The sequence below is a fragment of the Nannobrachium achirus genome (genome assembly GCF_963921795.1).
Source record: "Nannobrachium achirus genome assembly, chromosome: 13".
Classification (NCBI taxonomy): domain Eukaryota; kingdom Metazoa; phylum Chordata; class Actinopteri; order Myctophiformes; family Myctophidae; genus Nannobrachium; species Nannobrachium achirus.
In genome coordinates this window covers 61,275,096-61,301,130 of record NC_137833.1, presented here as the reverse complement: position 1 = coordinate 61,301,130, position 26,035 = coordinate 61,275,096, and the positions used below count along the sequence as shown (strand labels likewise).

At 42.1% G+C, this 26,035-nt stretch overlaps 1 protein-coding gene across 1 annotated transcript in view; it reads left to right on the top strand.

Moving 5' to 3' along the window:
- The window catches only part of piezo1 (piezo type mechanosensitive ion channel component 1 (Er blood group)), a 186,901-nt gene that overhangs the window by 37,013 nt on the left and 123,853 nt on the right, over nucleotides 1-26,035 (top strand). The window contains exon 2 of the mRNA XM_080740889.1: nucleotides 20,638-20,733. Coding sequence (XP_080597015.1) covers nucleotides 20,638-20,733 — 96 coding nt within the window. The remainder of the gene's footprint in view (nucleotides 1-20,637; nucleotides 20,734-26,035) is intronic.

The following is a 26,035-nucleotide window of genomic DNA, read 5'->3' as shown; positions in this document are numbered from 1 at the left end:
AGCAGGCGGGGGATCAGTTTGGGCAATCACACAAAGTAACCAACACTGTTTGGTTTCCCAGGCATTGGCAGGCAGGCATGTGTGTGAGTGTGTCCAGTCTGTTGACGGTATAAGTGCACACGTGCCACTTGGAGTAAGAACAAGAGAGAGACTGAGGCTCTTAAGAAATAGTTGAGTGCACGCTGTCTGTTTGTTTCATTGAACCTGAATTGTATGTCGTTTAAAACCCATTTAGAACGGATACACATTATTGTGTATCATTATTTTATGCTTTAACTATTGAAAAATAGCAGATATACAAGCTCGCAGCGCGGCACCGAGTGCCGCGCTGCAAGCTTGTAGATCTGCTATTTTTGAAAAATTGTGAAAATTAGAATTTTGACCCGATTCTATAAGTGTCTTTTGAATCCTTCTATAAGGTTTTTTGAAAAACCTATGTTCCTATGTCAGCAATCTGGCCGGCCATTGTCAAAGAAAAGGTCCTTTTCACTGGAGCTCAGTTATTCTGTTCTTGAGGGACTACTATGTCAGTGGTTCTCAAACCTTTTCATGTGAAGGACCCCCAAAATGATATGTATTTGGCCACGGACCCGCATCTCAAAATATCTAGTTCCAGGAACCACCCAGAAGCAAAATTTGAGTTACAAACATTCGCTTTGAAAATACAAGATTTGCACACATTTTCACAACTTTTTCAAAAATAGCAAATCTACAAGCTCGCAGCGCGGCACTCGGTGCCGCGCTGTGAGCTTGTATATCTGCTATTTTTCACTGGTTAAAGCATTCAATAATTCTAGGCCTAAATGGGTTAAAAAAAAAGTTTATAAAACCAAGATTTTATTCTGCATCTAATATTTATTGTCGATCGTTGGGTGTGTAACGTCAATCTTGGGTAAAATGTTCTGGATTTGGCATACTAACTGGCAAATTTTTAGGTGGCTGAATAATTAGTTTAATTTAATTGTATTTCCCTTGTGTTTATGCGCTGCCACAGGGCTGAAATGCACCTTGCGCACACCAGGAAAGTTAATCTTCTTTCTCGTCTATTTTTCGCACACACAAAAAGATCTTTGAAGCCCAGAAAAGAACGACTAGATGCAGTGAAGCGAGATTCCATCTTCATTACATTGCTAAGTAGTGATCTCTGAATCCTGTGGAATAGAGGCGAGAAAGTGAAGCGAGGAAGAGCATAAAGGAGAGAAAGAAAAGGCAGGGATGTGATGGGGAAGTGCTTGAAGAAATGGAAAGAGAAAAATATTAAGAGTGTGCGTGCGTGTGCGTGCGTGCACTAGGGCATTCACGAATAGTGATTTTTAGTATTCGAATTATTCAACCTCAAGGTATTCGAATAGTCGAATATTCGACAGGACAGGCCAAACTGGCAAATATAGCATGAGGCAAGAGGCGAATATTGTGAAAATAGCAGATCTACATGCTCACAACGCCTCGCGTTGCGAGGCGTTGTGAGCTTGTAGATCTGCTATTTTGGGGGGTCCCCAGTTCAAATATGTATATTTTGGGGGTCACAGCTAAAAAGGTTTGAGAAGCCCTGGTATAGAGCATTAACAAATTCATCCACTAGGGGCATTGACAACTCATTCTTATGACTTCCTATCTAGCCAAGCTTTATAAACTATATATATTTTAAAGAGAAAAAAAACAACAAAAAAAAACGAATATTCGACTTCGTTAACAAGGTCGAATAGTGACTTTGATATTCGAATATTTGGTGAATTCCCTAGCGTGCACGTGCGCATGCGTGTGTAGTATTGGAGACTGTTGATGCAAAGAAATCCGGGGTGCCCAATGATCAGTGTTGAGCAAATACAGTAGAATTGGATGTAAACTGACCCTCTGAGAAAGGACAAGGGGCTCACAGTATTTCACTGCTAGTCGTGCCAGTATAATGCATCCAGGAGAGAGAACTTACACAGAATGCACATAAACACAAGACATTTGAAGCTGATGAATGGGTTCTCTCTCCTGATTGGCTGAAATGGGTGACCCACCTGAAAATGTATAATGTCTGTTTTACTAAAGAACTAGAGAGACAGGGAGTCCCATGTTACTGACCAAACAATTCATAGCAATGATAACTGGAGGTGCTCCGATTGCCGATCAACGATCAACTGGAATCAGTATCTGCCGATACCGATATTCCCGATCCCGATCAAATCCATACATTATTCTATTTATTGTGTTACTGTAGCTTACTGTAGATTGCAGGCTGAGGTCCTTTAGTATCCAATTTAACTTGTAGGAGTTACTGTTGAAGCTGAGGTTACATTCAGTCCCACATGTAAATATTGTGAAAATAGCTGATCTAGCTTGTAGATCGGCAAAGCCGATACCGATCAAAGCCGGTAGAGGCATTATCGACCGATCGCGATCACTCACTCACCGATCAATCGGCACATCTCTAATGATAACTATCAGAATATAGAGCTTTAGTCTTTTCTTTTTTTATCTTTTTTATATCAAAAATACATGTAACACTTGTAACTAACATGTAACAAGAGAGTATTATTGTATGTATTCAGAGAGTATGTATTCAGTTACAGTTATAGTATACACTATAGTTGAGATAGATCGATTGGTAATAGTGTTCGTTGTCGGTAGAATGTCTGACCACCTCAACAAGATAAATCTACCTGCATTCATGTATTATACATAAAAAAAATGTCAGAGGGTGCGTGTATGCGCTTGTGTATACTTTAGACTAGAGGAAGTTGCTGGCACATGCTGTTAGTTTTTCCATGCCTCAATTACCATAATTTCCCAAAGCCATCAAAGGGTGAGTGAAACCATATAGCAAAAGAAGTTGGCATGTTTTGGGGGTTCTGGAAACTTTTCATTGTCCACTGGGCGCAAATATGAACAACTAAGAAAGCAACTTATGGAGGGAACTGGTGCAGATTTAGTCTACGTAACTTCCCCAATGGTCATAAGTTTGGATGGCTCATCTCCAGACAGTAAAGCTACCAAACAGCCACACCCTAGCTTTGACTCATCCTGCACTCTGTACTGTTTAAGGGTCAGTAGAGCAGAGACACATTAAGAACAATCTGTACCGTACAAGACCAATGTTTCCCTCTCTGTCTGTCTGTCTGTCTGTCTGTCTGTCTGTCTCTCTTTCACGCATACACACGCATAATGAGCTAGAATAGAGGTAAAGACATGTAAGACGTTTCTTATTGAATTTAACAAGTATACTATTCGTATGCCACACATATTCTTACTTCAGGTAAGAAAAGCTGAGGACAACAAAATACTTATAAACAAAAATAACTAATTTGAGGCGAACAGATTTGTATCATTCCAACCTATTTATTTAATCACCTCAGCCCAACTTGGGGGGGAAAAAACTGCTAATTTGCAGGGTTCTTTTATGTTATTTGAGAAGCCGACTTAAAATAGTCCCTCCAGTTGGTTGCAGAGGTGAGGAGAGAAGCAGCCCCAACTATTTTTAGCACAACTCTAATTAACTAATTATCCCCAGTGACCTCGTCACAGTGGGACAGCCTTAACGTGCAGCTATTCAGATGCCCCCCCCACTGGTGCCTGACAGATTTAAACTCAAAGTTATGAGTCCACACACACACACACACACACACACACACACACACACACACACACACACACACACACACACACACACACCCACATGGTAAAAATGCGCTGCACACTGACACAGTAGCCTGTTATCCTATGGTTAGTTGGGATCTCAGTGTGATGTGCTGTTTAGTGGTTAGCCCATTTAGACCTAGAATTATTGAATGCTTTAGCTATTGAAAAATAGCAGATCTACAAGCTCACAGCGCGGCACTTCTAGATCTGCTATTTTTGAAAAAGTCGTGAAATATATGTATTTTTAAAGCGAACGTTTATAACTCAGATTTAGCTTCTGGGGGGTCCCTGGAAGTGGAACTAGATATTTTGAGATGCGGGTCCGTGGCCCAATATATATCAGTTTGGGGGTCCTTCACCTGAAAAAGTTTGAGAACCACTGACATAGTAGTCTCTCAAGAACAGACTAACTGAGCTCCAGTTAATAGTGAAAATAACCTTTTCTTTGACAATTGCTGGCCAGATTGCTGACATAGAAACATAGGCTTTTCAAAAAACCTTAGAAGGATTCAAAAGACACTTATAGAATCGGGTCAAAATTTTAATTTTCACGATAAAAAAAAAATAGCAGATCTACAAGCTTGCTGCCGCGCTGTGAGCTTGTATATCTGCTATTTTTCAATGGTTAAAGCATAAAATAATGATACACAATAATGTATACCCGTTCGCCGTTCTAAATGGGTTTAAAACCTGTCATTAGCAAGAGAACAAATATCTGTTTTACACATGGAGGCCCAGCAGCTAAAATAGTCACTGCTGAACATTCTTAAACTTTTACTAGCCGAGCTTTTACTAGCTAAGAAGTTTCAGTTTACAAATGGAAAAGAGGGCCAGACACCTGGTATTGAGAAATGGAGTGAGAGAAAGGCAAGAAGCGAGTTGAGCGTACCGTAGATGGAAAACGGAGACTGGGGGGCTGCAAATATTTTTCCACATAGTAAAATCCTGACTGCAGAGTGTTAACTTAACCCTCATAGTGTAAAAAACCCTCAAGAGTTAAGTTGATGACTGCTCCAGAGTTTTACTGAAGCAATCGGTGCTGTGAATGTTTCAAAAGTTGTAGGAATATATTCACTCTTCTGCACATCCACATACAAAATGAAGTACAGAGGTTAAATGAAAACTCCTCGTTTTGCTGTGCATTCACTGAAAGTAACATTTAGGTTACTCAACCATGGGCCATGGCATGAGCACAGTCCTTCTGTTGCCTCCATCTGACAAGCAACCCTTCTAAGCTCTTCTTCACCCCCAAAATGACTTTTTTTCTATTGATTACTCACGTCATGGAGACTTGAGATCAATACTATTGTTTTGTATTTGTCGCATTCCTAAGACAACATTTTGATTAGAGTAAATTTACCCCCATTGATTCCGGATGGAGACCTAAATGCATTCGGGTCCCCATCCGGAATCAATGGGGGTACATTTATTGCGACCGTCAGGTCGCAGTTACTACCAAAACCTCCACCGGCTGTCAGTCTGTCTGTCAGTCTGTCCGTCACGTCACACTTTTCCCCTACTCATATCTCTGCCACCGTTGCCCCAACCCATGCAAAACTTTGCACACACACTCCTTGGCTACCAAACCACAACTTCCACCCTTCATTTCTCACATGGCCCTCTTCTAGCGCCAATTCTTGCAAAACAAATTTTTGGACACTGCTCCTACAGATTTTGCCTTAAAATCACGCAAAGCGGTACACAGTATCTCTACAGTCATGTCATCAACATGCATCTGTCCCATTTAGCACCACCATCAGGTCAATCTTTGCAAAACACATTTTTGGACACTGCTCCTACAGATTTTGCCCTAAAATCACACAAAGCGCTACACAGTATCTCTAAATTCATGTCATCAACATGGATCTGTCCCATTTCCCATATTCCCTCCTGATTGCCTACCATTGTCTTCTAAAGTTTGTGTATGTGATGTGGCGGTCGCTTATCTCCCGATTAGGGAGTTTGACTGGTATATTTAATATATCTTGTGTTGTTGGGTTGACATAATCAGGTTCAGGTTTATTAGTCAAATGCATATCCATACAGGTATAGACATACAATGAAATGCTTGTGCCAAGAGCACTCTCAGCCTTATTACACACAAAAAAACAAGACAACAACAGGTCACCCAGGACAACCCAAAAACAACAAAACAACCATACAGTGTAACAGTGTACAGTTTAAAAACTGTGTATATCGCACATGACTACCTACGTCTCGCTTCCATCTCTTCGTTAAGCATCCTGATTGCTTGAGCATAGAAACTATTACTGAAACGGGTGGTGTGAGATTTGATGCTCTGGTAACGTTTTTTGGATGGGAGGAGATAGAACAGGGAATGGGCGGGGTGACAGCTGTCCTTTAAGATGTTCTCTGTCTTTTTCTTACAGCGTGTGTTATAGATTGTGTGTAGCTGTGGTAATCACACTCATCATGTCTGGAATTGTCTGGTTTGGGTGAGTCACACACAGGTCACACATTGAGAGACACTCCTACTGCAGAGTGTGATTGTCTCACTCCTGTGAACACATCTCGTCTTTCACTGCCTTCAATGAGCAGTTTACAAATCAATGCAGTTATGAAATTGGGGGGTGATTGCAGTAGAGTATCTATCTACACTTCAGTGTTTAAGATCATGGTGGTATCACTTTTTCTACAGCTCTTTAGTAGACCGAAAATATTTTTTTTTTCTTTCTGAATACTGTTTCATCATGATTCATATCTCATCATGATTCGTCTCTCATCAATTCCAATTCCGCTTATTTATGCTATATGCAGGGCTGGGTGCGATAACCGCAATACTGCCATACCGCCGTTGTGTAATACATACTGTGGTGTCGAGTTCATAACTGCGATTATACAGTGATTATTTTTGTTATTATTTTACATTCAAAACAAACATTTTCGGGAGACCGTCGGTAGACAGTGACTACAACATTACGTCATTAGCCGTGGTGAAGATCTATCACCGCGGACCTAGACATCTCTCCTCTGTTTTTACCTTCAGACATCTCCCCATCACCCCCGTTCACTGATTGGTCGATCTTGACCAATCAATGTGCCCCCTGGCTTCAGAGGCGCAGAGGCACGGTGATAGGACTTCACTGTGAGTCCGTGACTATGATGGCCTCCACTTTTTTAGGTGATAGCTTATCACCTAAAAGTTGAGGTGATGGCTCTTCACCTCGGACTCTGATAAAGCCTATATGAGATATCTCCTGTCCCATGGCTGAGTCACAGGTTGCGTGGATATCAACTCATAATGCAAGAAGCAAGACGCTCCTTGCATGCGAGTGTTCTGTGATTGTGTCATTTGTGTAGTGTCTGTTGCTAGGCCAAACAGCTGACTGAGCAATCCTGAAACTTCTAACTCTGTGGCAAAGTGACAGGTCTAGTAAATGGTGCTTTTATCCAGAGCAGTTAGGAGTGCAGTGAGTGCATCGAACAGGGTCTCCTAAGCGGTCACTCTACCTCTTGAGTCACTGGCATTACTTTTAGCTATTTTTTCCCAGATGATTAACTTAATGTGCAACATTGTTTTCTCTCAGTTTAAATGTATAGAGGGTATCTGCACATTTCTAAAGAGACAATTTAAGGACATTTTAATACCTCTGAACTGACAAATTAAACATTGGCCAAATTGTCAAATATTAGAGGCAGAATCCCCACCCCAGTTAAAATATGATTATTTGGGGGGTCCCCAGTTAAAATATGATTGTTTTGGGGGTCGCAGCCTGAAAAGGTTGAGAACAACTGACATAGGCCTATTATCTCAAGGGGAGCGTTAACCCTAACCTTAACCTCCGTGGAGTGAGTCGCTAACCCTCCGGTCGAAATGATGGGCGTTCGCAAAAGCGAGATTTTCCATCTCAAGCAAGTTTCAACTCTCTGCAAGTACATTTGGCCTAACAAAATAAAACATTGGTTTCCGGTTGGCTGTAATTTTAGGCCAATTTATTTTATTTTATTTTTTATTTTTATTTTTTTGTGGGCATGATGGGTAGCAAGGAATTTTATTTTATTTCCTCATGGGAAGGATGGGTAGGTAGTTTTTTTTTTTTTTTTCCTATGGCAATGATCGATTATGCTTCTTTTTAATATATTATGTTTTCCTGAGTTACCAATTTCTAAATCATTAAATGGTTCATATTTACACATTAAAAACAATAAAACTGGGAGAAACAAGAATACAAATGTTTTCTAAAAGAAATGTGTTTTTGCAAAGAAACGGTGGGATTGAAATGATCAGTCTCTAATGAGATGCGCAGTCGCCAGGCACGTGCGCACATACAGCAAAAGGGGCTTGAGCCCTTAATTTTTATCTGTCTGAAAAGGCCCTTTTAGAAATGTCAGCCCATTCCTCTCCAAAATTCTGTGCACTCCCTGGATAGGCGAGAGTGCAGTCTCTCAGCAGCAAACGGCGGAGATGTTCGCATGTAGCCGCATGTTAGTAAAAGGCCACAGCTCGGCCCCAGGGGGTCCGTGAGGGACGGGGCCGGCTCCCAGGGGGTCCCCGGAGGGTCCCCCACGCTCGGGGACCCCCGCGGACCCCCTCCGTGCCCGAAAAATCCCGGCCGAAACGCCCAAAAGCGGCCCGTCCACCGCATCTATAGCGGATACCCAAGCTAAGTAGAGCAATAACTTCCAATCGTTACGTTGGGCTGCAGATGAAAACTGACATCGGCACTGTTTCACCTCCTTAATTATGTCTGCAAACGTTTTAGTAGTCAATCGAATTATTTTAGGAGGTGGTTTGCACGGGCAGACGATGGCTGGAGGAGGACATGCATGTGCTGCTGTTTATGTTGTGCGCCGCCGTCTCCTCGCGATGAAGGCAATGACGCATGAATAGTAAAACAAAACATTTGCGCACATGATATTTTAGACGAAAGAAAACTTTGATTAAACTTCGCGAATGTGGTCGCACCAAATATATTTTTTGTAAGACGTTTTTGATCGACTCGGTCGGATTTTGAATTAATTGTATTTATTTTTTTATTTTCACTCCAAATGCCAATAAAATCATCTGGGTCGCACGTATTTAATAGGGTTGGTCGCCAACCGGAAACCAACATATTATTTTGTTAGGCCTTTTCATACCATAGTACTAAAATTAACTGAAGGCTTTCTCATAAATCTATACTGCTTTGGAAAATGGTGGTAATGTCTAGTATTCTGGGCTAAACATACCAGTTCACGGATATGGTCCTTTAAGATATTGCGAGAGAAGTATGGCAGAAGAATACAGAACACAGAAGGAAGAGTAAAAAAATTAAATAAAAGTAAAATGTGGGGGAAATGGAATTTGGCAGAATTCTGACAACAATGAGGAGAGGGAGCAGGCATGTCACGTGCACACATAGACATCAAAGGGGGCTTGAGCCCCTTCCATTTTATCCGGCTGTAAAAAGTGCCCTCTCCAGACCATGAATGCAGTTTTTACTTTGGTGAAAGAAATGCCACTGCCCTCTTTCCATACCATACCTGAAGGCAGCATTCAAGACTCAAGAGAAGGGTCTTGTGCAAACTCTCCTGAATGTGAATGCAGCATCTTATGTTGAAAGAATTGCCCTCTCTGTGTAGAAATCCATGCCGTTACGCCACATCTCCAGTATTGACTTGATTATGCTTAGTTTTGTGTGGTATCAAGCACCAAAAATAGCTGCAACGCGTTGTGAGCTTGGAGGTCTGCTATTTTCGACATTTCCACCAAAAGAGCCTTTTAAACATTCCAGCCCCTGCCTCTCTAACATTCTCTGCACGTCACTGAGAGGGAGAGAAAGCTTGTAAGAGGTTTTAGGGAAACCCCTTGGAACTCTTGGACACACCATTATGTTGGCAGACAGCCAGCTTGGGTTTGCCTTCCACGAGTAATAACCCCAGAACCCCTGCCTCTCTCTCTCTCTCTCTCTCTCTCTCTCTCTCTCTCTCTCTCTCCCCCCCTCCCGCACATTTATGATAGCTAATACATTCCACTCACACATGTGTATGGCTGCATGCAGTACTAGCCAGATTTGACCGCCATTAAAGATTCTAAGTTAAAAAAAGAAACAACACATTTAAAAGAAAAAAAATACAAAACACATGTAGATAAAATGTGCAGAGTTACTCGGCCTAATGGCAGTGTGTGGAAGACGTTTGGCTCTCATCAGTCCAGCGGTTTGTGAGATTAGCCTGGGAATCATAGACTGTTGGTGTGTGGAGTCTGCCCAGACTCACATACAGACTCACACACAGACTTTCTTGGGCTTCATCCCACTTCTAGAAACAAAATCCTTCTTTTCCTTCCCATTCCTTCCCTTTATTTGCCTTCCTTTCCTTTCCTTGCCTTGCCTTCCTTTCCTTCTTCAAATTCCAATTCAAATATGCTTTATTGGCACGACAAGCATTACATTGCCAAAGCATACACAGTAATATATGATAAGTAGAACAGATATAAACAAGACAGAAAAGTATTACAAATTACATTAGTCTTTTCATTGTGTTCAATGCTATGGTGTTCAACCATTGTCCCTCATTTTGTGGCAGGCAGCTACTAGGGCATTAACGGAAAAAGTCGACCAAGTGGACTCAGTCGACTTCATTACCAAAGTCGACTCCTACCAGAGAAAGTCGAAAGTCTATTGTGAAAATAGCAGATCTACATGCTCACAACGCCAGGCGTTGTGAGCATGTAGATCGGCTATTTTCACAATTTCTGCCTCTATATATTTGACAATTTGGACAATGTTTAATTTGTTATTTTAGAGGTATTAAAAAGTCCTTAAGTTGTCACTTTAGAAATGTGCAGATACCCTCTATACACTTAAACTTTATGTTGGTTTGTTTACTGTTGGGTGAGAAAACAATGTTTCACATTAAGTTAATCATCTGGGGACCCCCAGATAGTGTGTGATGTGTGTGATGTGATGACGTCATCAAACGATAAAGTCGACTTCAACTCAACTTTTTACTGAGTTGAGTTGACTCACAAGTCGTTAATGCCCTAGCGCAGGGGTCTTCAACAGGGGGTCCGCGACCCCTAGGGGGTCCGCGGAGGTACTGCAGGGGGTCCGTGAAATTATTGTTTTATTTTATTTTTTGCCATTTTCCACATTTATGTTAAAAAATAAATCATGATTCTATCCATTTTGAATAGCTTGACTACATGATTACTATGCAATTGACAGATTGTTGATATTATTGACATCTGTTCTCAGTTAATAAGTAGTATGTTTAGAAATGATAGTGGTACGGCCCACCCTGCTCGCTGTAACTTGTACTTGTTTAAAATAAAAAAAATATGTCGTAGCCCCGACCCCCCCACCCTACGAGGTGGTAGGGGGTCCCTGCTCCATCTCCCCATCAGTTTGGGGGTCCCCGGCCTGAAAACGTTGAAGACCCCTGCCCTAGTGACTACATATTTTGCTGCCAACCTTGTACATTGAACACTTCTTTCCATCTTAGTCCCTCCCATGGAGGAAACGATGCAAAGAGATTTTGTTTAGAAAAGCAATGTCCATTTCTGATTGCAACACAGCCGAGCTCCACCCTCCAATGTCATAACTGTATTGATTTGTAAACGGCTCATTGATGCCATGAAAGACTAGAAGGATGCAACTGGAAATTGCAAGTGTGGTTTCCTTGAGGCGGGTCACACTTGCAAATATCTAATATATGTCCTTGTTCCTTTTATGCCCATATATGGAGATCACTGATGTCATCAATATTAAGCACACTGCTTTAGTTACAGTTACTCAAATTAATTGAATTGTCTAATTGTGTTTATAAATGCCTCCTCATTGACCCCATATCACTTTATTAAAGAAAAACACATTATTTGATAACCTTTTATCACCCCCACGTGTGTGTCACCAAAACTGTAGGAGGAGTAGCGCGGCAAAATAAAGTTTATCTAGGAAGGGAACAATGAACAAGTACTATAGTCTGGTTGCAACCACACTAAATAGTCTTTACTTATGCTACTGTAGTTTAATTTGCCTCGCTACAGTTTCACAACAGCATCCCCCGTGACACGTACGCAAGCACACTTGGACACCTAGCGTAAAATGACCAGCTGTGGTGTTATGTGATGTTGTTAACGCCATGGTGTTCAGCTTCTCCCTGGAAGGCAGCACTCATGCATCCTGGCTCATGGGAGAGTGTTTTTCTGCAGGTCTTTCAGTCCGAGTGTATCAAAAAAGCAACTGGGTTAAGGCAGCAGAAGCTTGTGATTGGCTGCGCGGAGGTGACGAAAGTCGGGGGTACACCTAGAGATACACCTAAACCTAACCGTCCTTAACCTCAGTAAAACTAACGCTGGTGAATGCTAACCTGGTGAATGTTAAACTGATCGGACCAGTGGTGCTTAACCCAGTTGCTTTTTTGATACACTCGGACTGGAAGACCTGCAAAAATACCCTGCCCCTCGCTCATAGCCAGGGGCGTCACAAGGGGGGGAAAAGTGGGACTGAGTTACTAGGGCCCAGGGTGGAGGGGCCTGGAATTATTTTATACTTTAGCTATGGGAGCTTGTAGATCTGCTATTTTTGAAAAGTCGCTACATTTTTTTTAAGCGAAGATTTCTAACTAAAATGGTGCTTCTGGGGGGCGTCCCTGGAACTAAATATTTTGAGATGGGGGTCCGTGGCCAAATAGACCTACATATCATTTTGGGGGTCCTTCACATGAAAAGGTTTGAGCACCACTGACATAGAATTTCTAGAAACATAAGAGAATAGAAGGATTTGAAATATTCAAAGACTATTTTCACGATGTTTCAAAAATAGCAGATCTACAAGCTCGCTGTGAGCTTGTATATCTGCTATTTTTCAATAGTTAAAGTACCCAGGGCCCAGTATTTGGTGGGACACCCCTGCTCATAGCCCCTCAGAGATGCCTCCTAATCCTCACCCCTCGCTCTGTGGAACAGGAATATGAGACCTGGCATCATGACTGTGAAAGTGGCGGACTGAGTTGAACTTCCAGTTCAAGTGAGGATAGAGGAGTGAGGAAATATCCAGCAAGAGATTTAGTTGAGACCCAGCCCTAGACTGTAATGATGGAGCAGAGGCAGTTCCGTTTAATTATATTGTTGGTTGCGGGGGTCACAGTCCACAGTAATCCATAAATAATGTTTTAAGTAATTGAAGATTGAAGAATATTAAGGCAGGATGTGGCCAGAGTATGGTTTGGTAAAATACTTGTGTGTTGTAGCAGACAGCAGAAAAAAAAAGTATCCTTACTATGAATGCATCATGTAAGAGATGAAAATACGTATGAGATGGATAAGTACTCGGCACAGCCACTGTTTCACCAGTTATAGTGAGGTGAGTTTAGAAATTGGCAGTATTATCCTTATCCTTACTTGAAAGGGCTGCAACGATTAATCGATTAATCGTAATCGAATCGATTACTCAATTAGTTGCCAACTAATTTAGTAATCATAATCGAATTGCTAATCGCTGGAACTTTTATTAACTCATTCTGTGCCAATGACGTCTCATGACGTTTGTTTTGCAAAGGCGTTCAGTGCCAATGACGTCTTTGACGTCTTTTGAGTTTTTTGTATAAAAAAAAAAAAAAAAAAAAAAAAAATCATTTTTTTTTTTTTTTTTTTTAAAGATGTCAAAATGACCTGGGATCAGAGAGATGCTTTTCTCTGTTTGTGTGTTGGCTCCCTCGTTTAGCTGATTGAGAAAATGTGTGTTCATTCTAGTGGATGGACACTTTTTTTCATTCAAACAGCTCTATCTCTGGAACCATTTGTCTGATTGACAAAATTCTTTTTGCCACTGAATCACAACAACTGTGTCTGTTTCAGTGGGGAAAAAAATTATAAAAAAAAAACATTTTTTTGATTGCGCAATAAAGAAAAACATACAAAACCGTGGCACAGCTACCTTGGAGCCATTTTGGCATTTGGCACAGAAAGAGTTAATACCGTGCAGGAATATTGGGTCAAGAACAAATATGACTTGAATATTTATTTTTAAATTAGCCTGACAAATGTGTAGCTATTCTTTAATCAGTATGCAGTCAGAAAAAGGTATTTATTATTTGTCTTTTATTTGAAACCTAATCGGCAGCTGAGCAAAATGTAATAAATGATGAATTATTCATCTTTAATGTATTTTCTGTTAGTTAGAACATGTCTACAAGAAACTCATATCTAATGTATAAGGTTATAGCTAAATAAATGCCATAATCCGATTAATTGATTTTTAGTTTAAATAATCAACCGATTAATCGATTATGAAAATAATCGTTAGTTGCAGCCCTACTTGAACCCAAGCATCCCTATTCTGGGGATCACATCGTCGTGAGCTTGTAGATTAACTATTTTTGGTGAAGAGATTTGAAGACCGTATTGAACAAATTGGAGTACATTTTCTACTGGGGTCCAGTTGACTATGAATAGCGAGTATAAGAGGTCAAGTGGGGAGATAGAAGAGTTGAACATCCATCGAGGCTGATGTCTGCTGTAGGCCACCTCAGCACTTTACATATTGAAGAGGTTTGGATCAGGGCCGCTTGGCGTGCCAGTCACTCTGCTCTGACAGCATTCCTTTTTGTCTTGCCAGCACCGTGTGTCTGCAGAGAGAGAGGAGATGGCACAATACGTTGATAGGAGGGACATTACGGGGGATTCTTCACATTCTTTAACCACTGAAACCTGGCGTCCCTATTTTGGGCATGACATAATAGGCGAAAACAGCTGATGTGCAAGCTCACAACGCGCTGTGGTTGGGATTGTGACGCATGTAGATTTATGACACATGTAGACATGACTGACACGTGAGCTTGTACACTGCTTGGTATGGCGGCTGCACCAACCTCAGCAGCAAGGCCCTTAGTCCAGTCATTTTAGGGTTAGACCTAGAACAAATTGCAATAGTAGCAAACTCAACTGATTTTGTATCCTCATTACGTCCTTAGTGAGGGAAAAAAAGTCCCAAGGAATCCCACCGGGGCAAAGTTTTGAAAACGACCTACCTACCTTCAATTACTATACACTACAATATAACGGAAAAAAGGACTGAAAAAAAATCTGCTTTAAGTGGGATATGAGGGGTCAAACTAGGGGTTTTTAATTATTCTGAATCCATTGCAAGCATTTGTTTTGCATGAAAAACATTCCTTGGGCTAAAAACGGACCCCAAAAGACTGAAAATTGATGAAAATTGATGAAAATTGACGTTTTGAGTGGCCATTTCTGGCCCAAGGAATGTTTTTCGTGCAAAACAAATGATTGCAATGGATTCAGAATAATTAAAAACCCCTAGTTTGACCCCTCATATCCCACTTAAAGCAGATTTTTTTTCAGTAATTTTTTCCTTTATATTGTAGTGTATAGTAAGTGAAGGTAGATAGGTCGTTTTCAAAACTTTGCCCCGGTGGGATTCCTTGGGACTTTTTTTCCCTCACTAAGGACATATTGAGGATACAAAATCAGTTGAGTTTGCTACTATTGCAATTTGTTCCAGGTTTGGCCTAATTTTGGCCTAAAATGACTGGACTACCTGCAGAGGGTCGTGCGGACAGCCGAACGCATCAGCTTATGCAATCTCCCCCCAATCCAAGCCCTGTACAACGAACGCTGTGTCAAAAAAGCCCAGGAAATCATCAAAGATCTACACCATCCCAACCACAGTCTGTTCAAAATGTTGCCGCATGGAAAATGACTACACAGTCTCAAAGCTACTAGCAGCAGACTGCTAAAAAGATTCTTTCCACAAACAATCAGGCACATGAACAAACTGTCAAAGATGAAAACGGTCCTGGGCACAAAGAATCACTAGCCAAAAAAGATAAAGTATAGTAGCTACTACGGGAAAATAATGCCTTATGCACATGTACAGCTGAGGATGCTTTTTTTTTTTTTGCTCTTATTTTTATCTTTAGATTGTTTTTGTGTTGTTCAGCTCTTATTTTATTTTATATATACCACTGCATTGTCTGAAAGGAAGCCGAACAAAACTAAGTTTTACTCTTATGTACCTGTACAAAAGATGTAACCATAAAGTACAACCTTGAACCCTGTAGGTTGGCTATAAGTTGGATATATAGAGATTGTCTGCAGAGGTGGAAAAGTATAACATCTTGGGGGACACCCAGTAAACAAAGTACATATAATAGGGCTTTGGTTATTGTATGGTTGTACTGTTGAATACTGAATATACGATAGTCAGAATGGGTGGATCCCTCATGTACAATATGTCTGGAGCTGTATAGCTGGAGTTGGAGAGTGGTTGTCAGATAAGCAGAAGTTTTGACTGCACAATTTACAATTTACGCATTTATCAGACATTCTTAATCCAGAGTGATTTACAATAAGTAACATTATACATCACTACATCAAATGGAAAGACATAATAGGCTAATCTAAGACAACAGGTACCAAGCACCTATTCAGTAAAATAATAAAATGTAAAACATATAAAAGATGCTATCTAAATTACACGTATGGTCATTGAGGGTAGACAAGTGCTACGGTACTAAAGTGCTATGGGCTAAGGTGGAGTCTGAATAAGTGAGTCTTCAGACCATGGTGGAAGCTAGGGAGTGAGTCTTCAGTTCTAAATGCAACTGGAAGTTTATTCCAGAGTATGGGACCTGGAGGGCAAAGAGTCTAGGACGAGTGGATCGTTGTCCTGGGGTTTTTAGCGAAGGTTCTGACTGCATCCCTGTGTTAGCTGTGCACAGGTGGGGTTTTGAAGATATGGTCATACCTTTGGTGGCTTTGAAGGCCAGCATCAGTGTTTTGTATTCTGTGCGGGCAGCAAAAGGGAGCCAGTGGAGGGAGCGGAAAAGGGGGGAGACATGTGACATTTTTGGCTGGACCAATTGTGCTGCGGCATTTTGGAGAACACATTGAATTATATATTCCACATTTGTGAGCTCTCTTCGGTGCGCATATCCAAACGCAAGTCTTTTCAAATACATATAATTGCCCAGGTAATGTTCAACTGTTCTGTCTCCCCACTTAACCTCTTACACTCTCTATTCATAGTCAACTGGACCTGAGCTGAAACTGTACTCTGTTATTAGACCCAATCAATTTTAAAGAGTAATATTTTCTCTCTAGAACTACTTCTACAAAAATATAGCTATGCCTGCATTGGCATTTCATGTTCACGGGGCAAGTTAATTCAACTCAAGTTGGCCATCAAGTAACTGGACAGCAATTTGCAAGCTTTTATAACGGAGAAAACAGAGATAGATCTCTGGAATTTGCTCATTTTAGTCAGGAACATTCACGTCAAGAATATAACAATTTATTACATAATGAACAGATAGACTTGGCAAGGATATTTAACCATTTATTGCATAAATGGGATACAGTTAAACTTGGCGTTTGAAGGGCTCCGCGTTCGGAGATGCTCCCTGAATTTTGTGCAGGCTTTTCTGAGCATGCTAAGCAAAATCAGGGAACGCATAACAATACCCCCCCATAGGGATAGAATAGCAAATAGCAATAACCATGACATGTAACATAGTCAAATCACAGTATTGAGCTAACAACATTGACATGAACTTAGACTAAATCACAGTATGAGCTTAACAACATTGACATGAACTTAGTCAAGATCACAGTACTTGCTTAACCACATTGACATGTAACTTAATCAGACAATCACAAGTATTTGAGCTTAGCCAGACTGATCATGCAAAGGTGGAGGCTGGGGTGGAGGAGGAAGCAAGCAGCAAATGATTCCGAAGCTCCGGAACCAAGCATTGGTAGAGAAAGCAAGCTCTATTTAAAGGAGCCTTCCCTACTGATTGAGAGCTTTGATTGGAGTATGGCAGTCATGTGACATAATGACCAGCAGATATGTTAATGAGGTATGAGAACAGAGCTGACTGACATCTGACTACAGCTGAGCAGCAACTTGACTCCCATGCCCTGCATAAACTTGCGCTGCACTTCATTTAGTCCCATTCTTTCCCATTTGTGTCAGTAAAATATAATTAGTCCCACTTTCCTACCTTATTGCTTCCATACATCTTAGAGCTTAATTTGTGAGCTCTCTTGATCTGCCCATTTTAGAAAGAGGATTCAGCTCAAGTCAAGTAAAACAAAGAAGAAATGACAAAAGTCATTATATATCAGGTCGCGCTTGTCGGTTTCTTCTGAATAATTGTGCCTCACGGGTGAAAGCGACACACTGTGCTGTGTTCCATTGGGTGACATCATGAAGCATGTAATTTTATTTACATAGGCTCCTATTCATTGCGCTACCCTGCTTTATCTCCCCAAACCCCTTCGATCACAGAGGACTGCTTTTTTCGATGGGACACTCGGCCGCGGTTAGAATTTTTCTTCTCCGTGTGAAAGTACATTTCCACTACATGGACACGATTGTGGCTTCCGGGGCTCTTCAAAATAAAGCGCAGTGAATGCGTGGCACACCACGGGGCAGATGTGATAGGGATCGGGGAATGCTGTTCCACAGAAGGGGCTGCAACAGTCAAGGCATGTCAACCCTGACCTGGCCGTTAAAACCTGTGGCCGATATCTTCTAAATCCCAACGGTTTTCTGAAATATTTATGTTGCTATGGGCCAATCAGTGGTGCTCAAACGTTTTTCATGTCAAGGACCCCCAAAATTATATTTGGCTGTGGACCCACACACTAATGTATAGCTAAACACACTGACACAGATGCTTACCCGGATTGAATGTATTAAAGTTTGGATTGTAGGACAACCAAGAGCTACGGAGGGACCTGGAGGTTGAATGAAGAGTTAGAACAGGGGTCTTCAACAGAGTCTTCTCTGTACAGGGGGTACTTAATTATTATTATGAATAATAAAAAGAAAAAATGATTGGACAAGTTGCCAAAGGCACATTTCTAATCATTTTAATGGAGTCAAGAGGGCCAAACTTGAAGTTCAAACTTGGCTTTAGCCGTAGTAAGTGTGTGCCATCTAACACTTTACATTTATTGGTTCACGGTTGGCATTGACAACAATGGCATAAACCCATTCACCCATCAAAATATAGCCCTAATGGATTCATTTTGTAAAGAATGACCCTACTCCCACTTTAAAAATCTTGACACACTGCCACCAGAACTGAAATGAGACCAGGCACGTGCACACATAGACATGAAAGGGGGCTTGAGCCCCTGCCCTTTTAACCGTCTGTAAAAAGTGCCCTCTCCAGACTATGAATACAGTTTTTACTATTGTGAAAGAAATGCAAATGCCCTCTTTCCATGCCATACCTGAAGGCAGCATTAAAGAGAATTGCCTTGTCCAAACTCTCCTGAACTTGAATGCAGCATCTTATGTTGACAGAATTGCCCTCTCTGTGTAGAAATCCATGCTGTTACGCCACATCTCCAGTAGTCACTTGATTATGCTTAGTTCAATGTGGTGTCAAGCACCGTTGTGAGCTTGGAGGTCTGCTATTTTCTATATTTTCACCAAAAGGCACTTTTAGAAATGTCAGCCCCTGCCTCTCTAACATTCTCTGCACGTCCCTGAATGAGAATGCAAGGGAAGTCAGCCAGCTCTATTGTAATGTTATTACATATTCCAAGAAGCTTGATGGCGCAACAACAATAATATGTATTGTTACCTGTTACGTATCCACTTTGTGCCTTGTGGCACGTAAGTCCTTTAATAATTATATGTATTGAGTATGACACAAAAAGATAAGTAAAATAAAAATGTTACTGTTCTTCAACAGACTGCTCAGTATCTTCCATACAGTACATACGCCGTGCACACATTCAGTATGTGCCAAACACATGTATTATCTATCTATAAATGCGACAAATCTCTGTCTGTCTGTCTGTCTGTCTGTCTGTGTGTATGTAATCCGCGTATCTCTTCCCACCGGCACGCGCGTTCTCCAGATATGGGCATAAAATGAATGCCCGAATGCGGAGCTGATGTCTGACATCAGAGTTTTCCGCAACCGGAGATCTGCAGAGATCTCCATATATGGGTATAAGGGGACAAAGGCAAACAGATGGTCAAAACGGGTCCTATGACAACAGGTATATTGGGGTTTGCATTAAAGGGTGGGGACAAAGGCAAACAGATGGTCAAAACGTGTCCTATGACAACAGGTATATTGGGGTTTGCATTAAAGGGTGGGGCATTCATGGGGCCCGCTCCAAAAAAGAAAATAAAAGAGACAAAGACAAACATAAGACAAGCAACAAAGCGTGGGACTGGGAGGATGACTTGAATGATGCATTAAAGAAGAAACAAACAAAAAGCGACAGAGATCTCATATATGGGCATAAAATGGACACAGATAAACAGATATCTCCATTTACGGGCATAAAGGGACACAGACAGACAGATACAGAGATCTCAATATATGGGCATAAAATGGACGCAAATAGACAGATATCTCCATATATGGGCATATATGGGCATAAAATGGACCCAGAACTATATCTGCAGTGATCTCCATATATGGACATAAAATAGACGCCGACAGACAGAAAGATACAGATATCACCATATATGGGCATAAATGGACACAGGCAAACAGATGGTCAAAACGGGTCCTATGACAACAGGTATAATGGGGTTTGCATTAATCGGCAGGGCATTCATTCCCTATTTACATCGTTCCCGAGTTGGCCAGGTCGCCGACTAGACGCTGGGCTTCTAGTACCTTATAATGCAACTTATCCACTTTCACCCACATCATTTTGTAATATTTACAATCTCACATTTTAGAGAATAATGGTGATCAGAGGCGGTCAGATTAGTATAAAACCTTTCCTAAATATGGCGTCATATAGATTGACTTCACAGACTAGCCACGTCAAGTCTGAGATTGACATGCGAGCTACACTGTTATTAGACCCCAAGTGGTACACAGTCATGTCATCAACATGGATCTGTACCATTTCCCTATTCCCTCCTGATTGCCTACCATTGCCTTCTAAAGTTAGTGTATGCGACCTGACGGTCGATTACCTCCCGATTTAGGGAGTCTTGCTGGTATTATTGTTAATAATGAATTTTAAAGAGTAATATTTCTCTCTCTCTCTCTCTTCAGCGTGTCTGTTTCGGTACAATGCCCTGTCCCTGGTCTATCTCCTCTACCTGTTGCTGCTGCCATGGTTCCTCTGGCCTAACAAACACACAATCAGAGGTAAGACACTCGGCAAACATTTAGGTGACACTAAAATGTGTGTGTTTGTGTTTGTCTCTCAGTGTATCATATGTGTTTCAGGGTTTCTGCTAGGCATTTTCCGGCCACCATCCATTGCCAATACAATTCTATTACTCCAGCCAAAATGTTCTATTGATCTACCTGAAACATCCATACCTGGCGACAGTCTGCTACCCATGGCTGTCCATGTGGACACCAGCAGGGGTGCCACACCACATTCTGGGCCATGGGTGCTTTAACTATTGAAAAATAGCAGATAAACAAGCTCGCAGTGCGGCACCGAGTACCACGCTGCAAGCTTGTAGATCTGCTATTTTTGAAAAATCGTGAAAGTCTTTGAATGTTTCAAATCCTTTGTTTCTATGTCAGTGGTGCTCAAACCTTTTCATGTGAAGGATCCCCAGAATGATATGTATTTGGCCACGGACCCCCATCTCAAAATATTTAGTTCCAGGGACCCCCCATGAAGCAACATTTGAGTTACAAATGTTTGCTTAAAAAATACATATATTCAAAGATGTGCACACATTTTTACGACTTTTTCAGAAATAGCAGATATACGAGCTCGCTGCGCGTCACCGAGTGCTGCACTGCGAGCTTGTATATCTGCTATTTTTCAATAGCTAAAGTATACAATAATTCCAGGCCCCCTCCACCTTGGGCTCTAGTAACTCAGTCCCACTCCCCCCTCATCTCTCTTAAAATTGCTAAATACAAGGCACACATAGGTAGTTAGTTTCCATACAAACAATTATTTGCATTTGCAAAACGATTCGATACCGATTACTGCATTTTAAAACGATACGATACGATACGATACGATATAAAGCCAAAACGGTACGATATTTTGCTTTTGCAAACGATATAGTACATCATTGCAAATTAAAATGTTACTATATTGTTACACCCCTTTCGGTGTGCGACACACAGTGCGCAATCAGGCTCAACATCTCTAGTCCTATGTTTCTCTGCGATATTATCATTTCCTGATCCAACCCTACTCAGTCAGATCAGCTGACACAGGGACCTGAACCCTCCCTGAAACACCCGGGACGACTCTCTGCACGTCCTAGACGCTCAGGGGTGTCTCACCAAATTCTGGGCCCTGGGTAATAGGATTCACTGCGTTATTTTGTGCTTTAACGATTGAAAAATAGCAGATACACAAGCTCACAGCGCGGCACCGAACTTTTAAAAAATCGTGAAAATTGACTTGATTTTTGGAAAAACCTATGTTCCTATGTCAGTGGTGCTCAAACTTTTTTTCATGTGAAGGACCTCCAAAATGATATGTATTTGGCCACGGACCCCCATCCAGTGATGTCATTACGTGCGCATCCCGCATCAAAAACTCATTCAAGTCACCCAGGGACTCATTCATGTCATGGTCCCGGGGTCCTGGGGATGCGCCTCCATTGGAGTCCATGTTAAAATAATTTACCGCGTCGCGGTAAAAAAAAATAAAAAATCCACAGACACCACCATTGTTCATGGGTGAAAGCATCCTACTTTACCCTACGTTAACACAAATAAAATCCACGTAGAAAGTCTTAAACAGGCGATAGAAACGTCAATGTTTTGATTCCACCGACGTCCGATGCCATTTCGCGCGCGTAAACTTTATATTGAGGACTCATAAAACTTTTCTGGGACCCATTTGAATGACCACCTGTGGGTCCCTGGACCCATTACATTGAAAACCTAGTAACATCACTGCCCATCTCAAAATATTTAGTTCCAGGGACCTCCCCAGAAGCAGTTATAAATGTTTGCTTAAAAAACACATATATTCAAAGATTTGCACACATTTTCACGACATTTCAAACATAGCAGATCTACAAGCTCGCAGCACGGCACTCTGTGCAGCACTGTGAGCTTATATATCTGCTATTTTTCAATAGTTAAAGCATGAAATAACCAGTAAGACTCCCTAATCGGGAGATAAGCGACCGTAGGTCACTTACAGAAATGAGGGGTGGGGTCTCCGCGCCGCCAAGGCGGACGAATAGGTACCGGCCCCGGCTCTCCCGGTCGCTCCTAGCCCGAGTTACGGCATTTTATGTGAGCTGCAGTGGCAGGGGGTCCTCCACTGGGGGCGCCACCACTTTTGCATCCGTTCTGGAGCACCAGGAGTGGGTGGTCCCCGGGAATGCCCCGTGAGCAGCCCCGTTGGGGTGGTCATTTGGTAATTTTTGCACATGTGCTCATTTTTTACACTTGGGGGTCCCCGAGGGAGCTGGGGGTCCCTGGAGCTCCGGGGGTCCTTGGAGGTTGTAGTTTGGCAGGTAAGGAGTGTGTGTGCAAAATCTGGCATGGATCGGGGCAACGGTTGCGGAGATATGAGCAGGGCAAAAGTGTGACGTGTGACGTGTGTGACGGACGGACGGACGGACGGACACCTCGAGCAGCTTTCTGTAGTAAGTGCGACCTACGGTCGCAATTAAGGCCCCTCCACCTTGGGCCCTGGTAACTCAGTCCCACTACCCCCCTCCTCCCCCCCCCCCCCCCCCCCTTGTGACGCCCCTGCAGACGCTTCTCTCTAGTGGCTCCCAAAACGGTGGAACAAACTCCCCACTGCAGTTACAACTGCAGACTCACTCCCAATGAATATGAAGACTCACCTCTTCAGACTCCACCCCAGCCCTTATATTAGCACTTCACACTCCCCCCCCCCCTTTCTGCTAGCGACTGACACAGACCGTACACAAGTACACAGTGAATGCTGTGCTCTCAGTTTAGAAACTCATTATTTAACGCTGAGTTACTAATTGCTTGTTGTAAAAATAGAAGTGAACGGGTCGGGCACGGCACGGGCCACCTTAAGTCGTATCAGTCATATCGTACTCTCGTACCTGTCACAGCTGTGTACATGCAGACAAACGCACACACAGTCTGCTTTTGCCTTGGTGGCACCACAGTGAAAAATAGAAATGTGATTTATCAAGAAACACGTGCGCAAACACAGACAACTCTCTCTCCTCTGTCTGCTATGGTTTGTTTATCCTATGTGTATGTCTGTCATGGTACCCAGGGCTGCTTGCTACTATTGCTTCCTGTATATATAGTAATCAAACATCAGGGCACGATGTAGAATCATTAGTTTATTAGACACTTAATTTGCCCCCTGCTTTGCTTAGCTTATCTATTTTTTCACACATCCCCTTCCTTTGTCTTGCTCAGGGACGTGCAGAGAATGTTAGAGAGGCAGGGGCTGAAATATCTAAAAGGGCCTTTTGGTGAAAATATAGAAAATAGCAGACCTCCAAGCTCACAACGCGTCGCGCTGCGACACGTTGTGAGCTTGGAGGTCGGCTATTTTCAGTACTTGATACCACACTAAACTAAGCATAAAAATGGCAATGTGGCGTACAGCATGTATTTCTACACAGAGAGGGCAATTCTTTCAACCTAAGATGCTGCATTCAAGTTCAGGAGAGTTTGGACAGGGCAATTCTCTTGAATGCTGCCTTCGGGTATGGCATGGAAAGAGGGTCATTTGCATTTCTTTCACCATAGTGAAAAATGCATTCATGGTCTGGAGAGGACACTTTTTATAGACGGGTAAAAGGGCAGGGGCTCAAGCCCCCTTGATGTCTATGTGTGCAAGTGAAATAGCAGTTAGCACATTTAACACAACCTGAACAGCAATGGTACTTTGGTAGAGATGTGGTCGTGTTGTTACCTTGCCATGTTGTACACTCTTATTGATTATGCAAGACGGTCTTAAAGGTTTTGGAGTTTCTAAACGCTTCTTTGATTAGTGTTTGTTAGTTTTTAATCTTGGCCTACATTTGCTTCATTCATCGAGGAAGGTATTTTCTTATTTTCTTGGATTTCATCATTCACAATAAAGCAGTGGTTTTCAACTGATTATGAACCAGGGACCAGTCCATCATCAACCCATGGGGACCACTGTTGTGGGGGGGATATGGGCATAGGGTGGGGGGGAAAGCTTGAAATTATATTATGACTGTTAAGGGCTTAATTTAATTAGTTAATTCAAGGTGAATTAAATCAAGGCCTTAAGAAATAGACAACCGAAAAGCTCCACTGGTTGTCTGTCTGTCTGTCCATCATGTCACACTGTTGCCCCTACTCTTATCTCTGGTGCCGTTGGCCCTATCCATGCCAAACTTTGCACACACACACTCCTTGGATGGCAAACCACAACCTCCACCCCTCATTTCAGACATGGCCCTCTTCTAGCGCCACCATCAGGCCGATTTTTGCTAAACACATTTTTGGACACTGCTCCTACAGCTTTTGGCCTAAAATCACACAAAGCGGTACACAGTATCTCTAAAGTCATGTCATCAACATGGATCTGTCCCATTTCCCATATTCCCTCCTGATTGGCTATGATTAACTTCTAAAGGTTGTGTATGCGACATGAAGGTCGCTTATCCCCCAATTAGGGAGTCTTACTGGTATGATTTATGCTAGTGGTCCACAGCTCAAAAACCAGTGAGAACCAATGATTCCTTTCCCATGGTTGCCCGTCCTTATAAAAATCATGTTATCTGATTCATTGCAACTGAGTGAGCAGACACTTTTCTAGACACATTTCCTAATAACGGTGACTCAACCAGGAAATCTTTCTTTTGAAATTCGAACAACCCTTTCAGTGGAAGTTCATTGACGTCTGACTTCTCAAGCCCCTATCAGAGTCGGCGGTGAAGAGCCTATCACCGCAAATTTTAGGTGATAAGCTATCCACCTAAAGTGAGAAAACAAGTGGAGGCCATCATAGTCAGTCACGGTGAAGTCCTATCACTGTGACTGACTGGTCTAGATCGACCAATCAGCGAATAGTGTATATATATCGTGGTATAAGTGTGAGTATAAGAAAACCTCCCATGACCAAGGACAGTTTAGTGAGAATGTTCCACTACCCGTTAGTATGCATTGCTGTGTGATGACACAACCAGCTACCTGTTAATAACGTAACAGCAAATTGTGCCACAATATGGTATTGGTACGCACGCACACACTGACACAAGCATGCGTGCATGCGCGCACGTGAACACACACACACACACACACACACACACACACACACACACACACACACACACAGGTTTGCAATTGCTACTTTGTGGGGACATTACACATAGTCTACTATCTTTGTGGGGACATTCCATTCATTTTTACCCTAACCCTTAACCTAACCCCTAAACAGCTTGTGGGGACCTATTAATTTGTCCCCACTTGGTTTTTTCCTCCGAATGTACTATCTTTGTGGGGACATGAGGTCCCCACAAAGTAGTATTTCCCTGTCCAA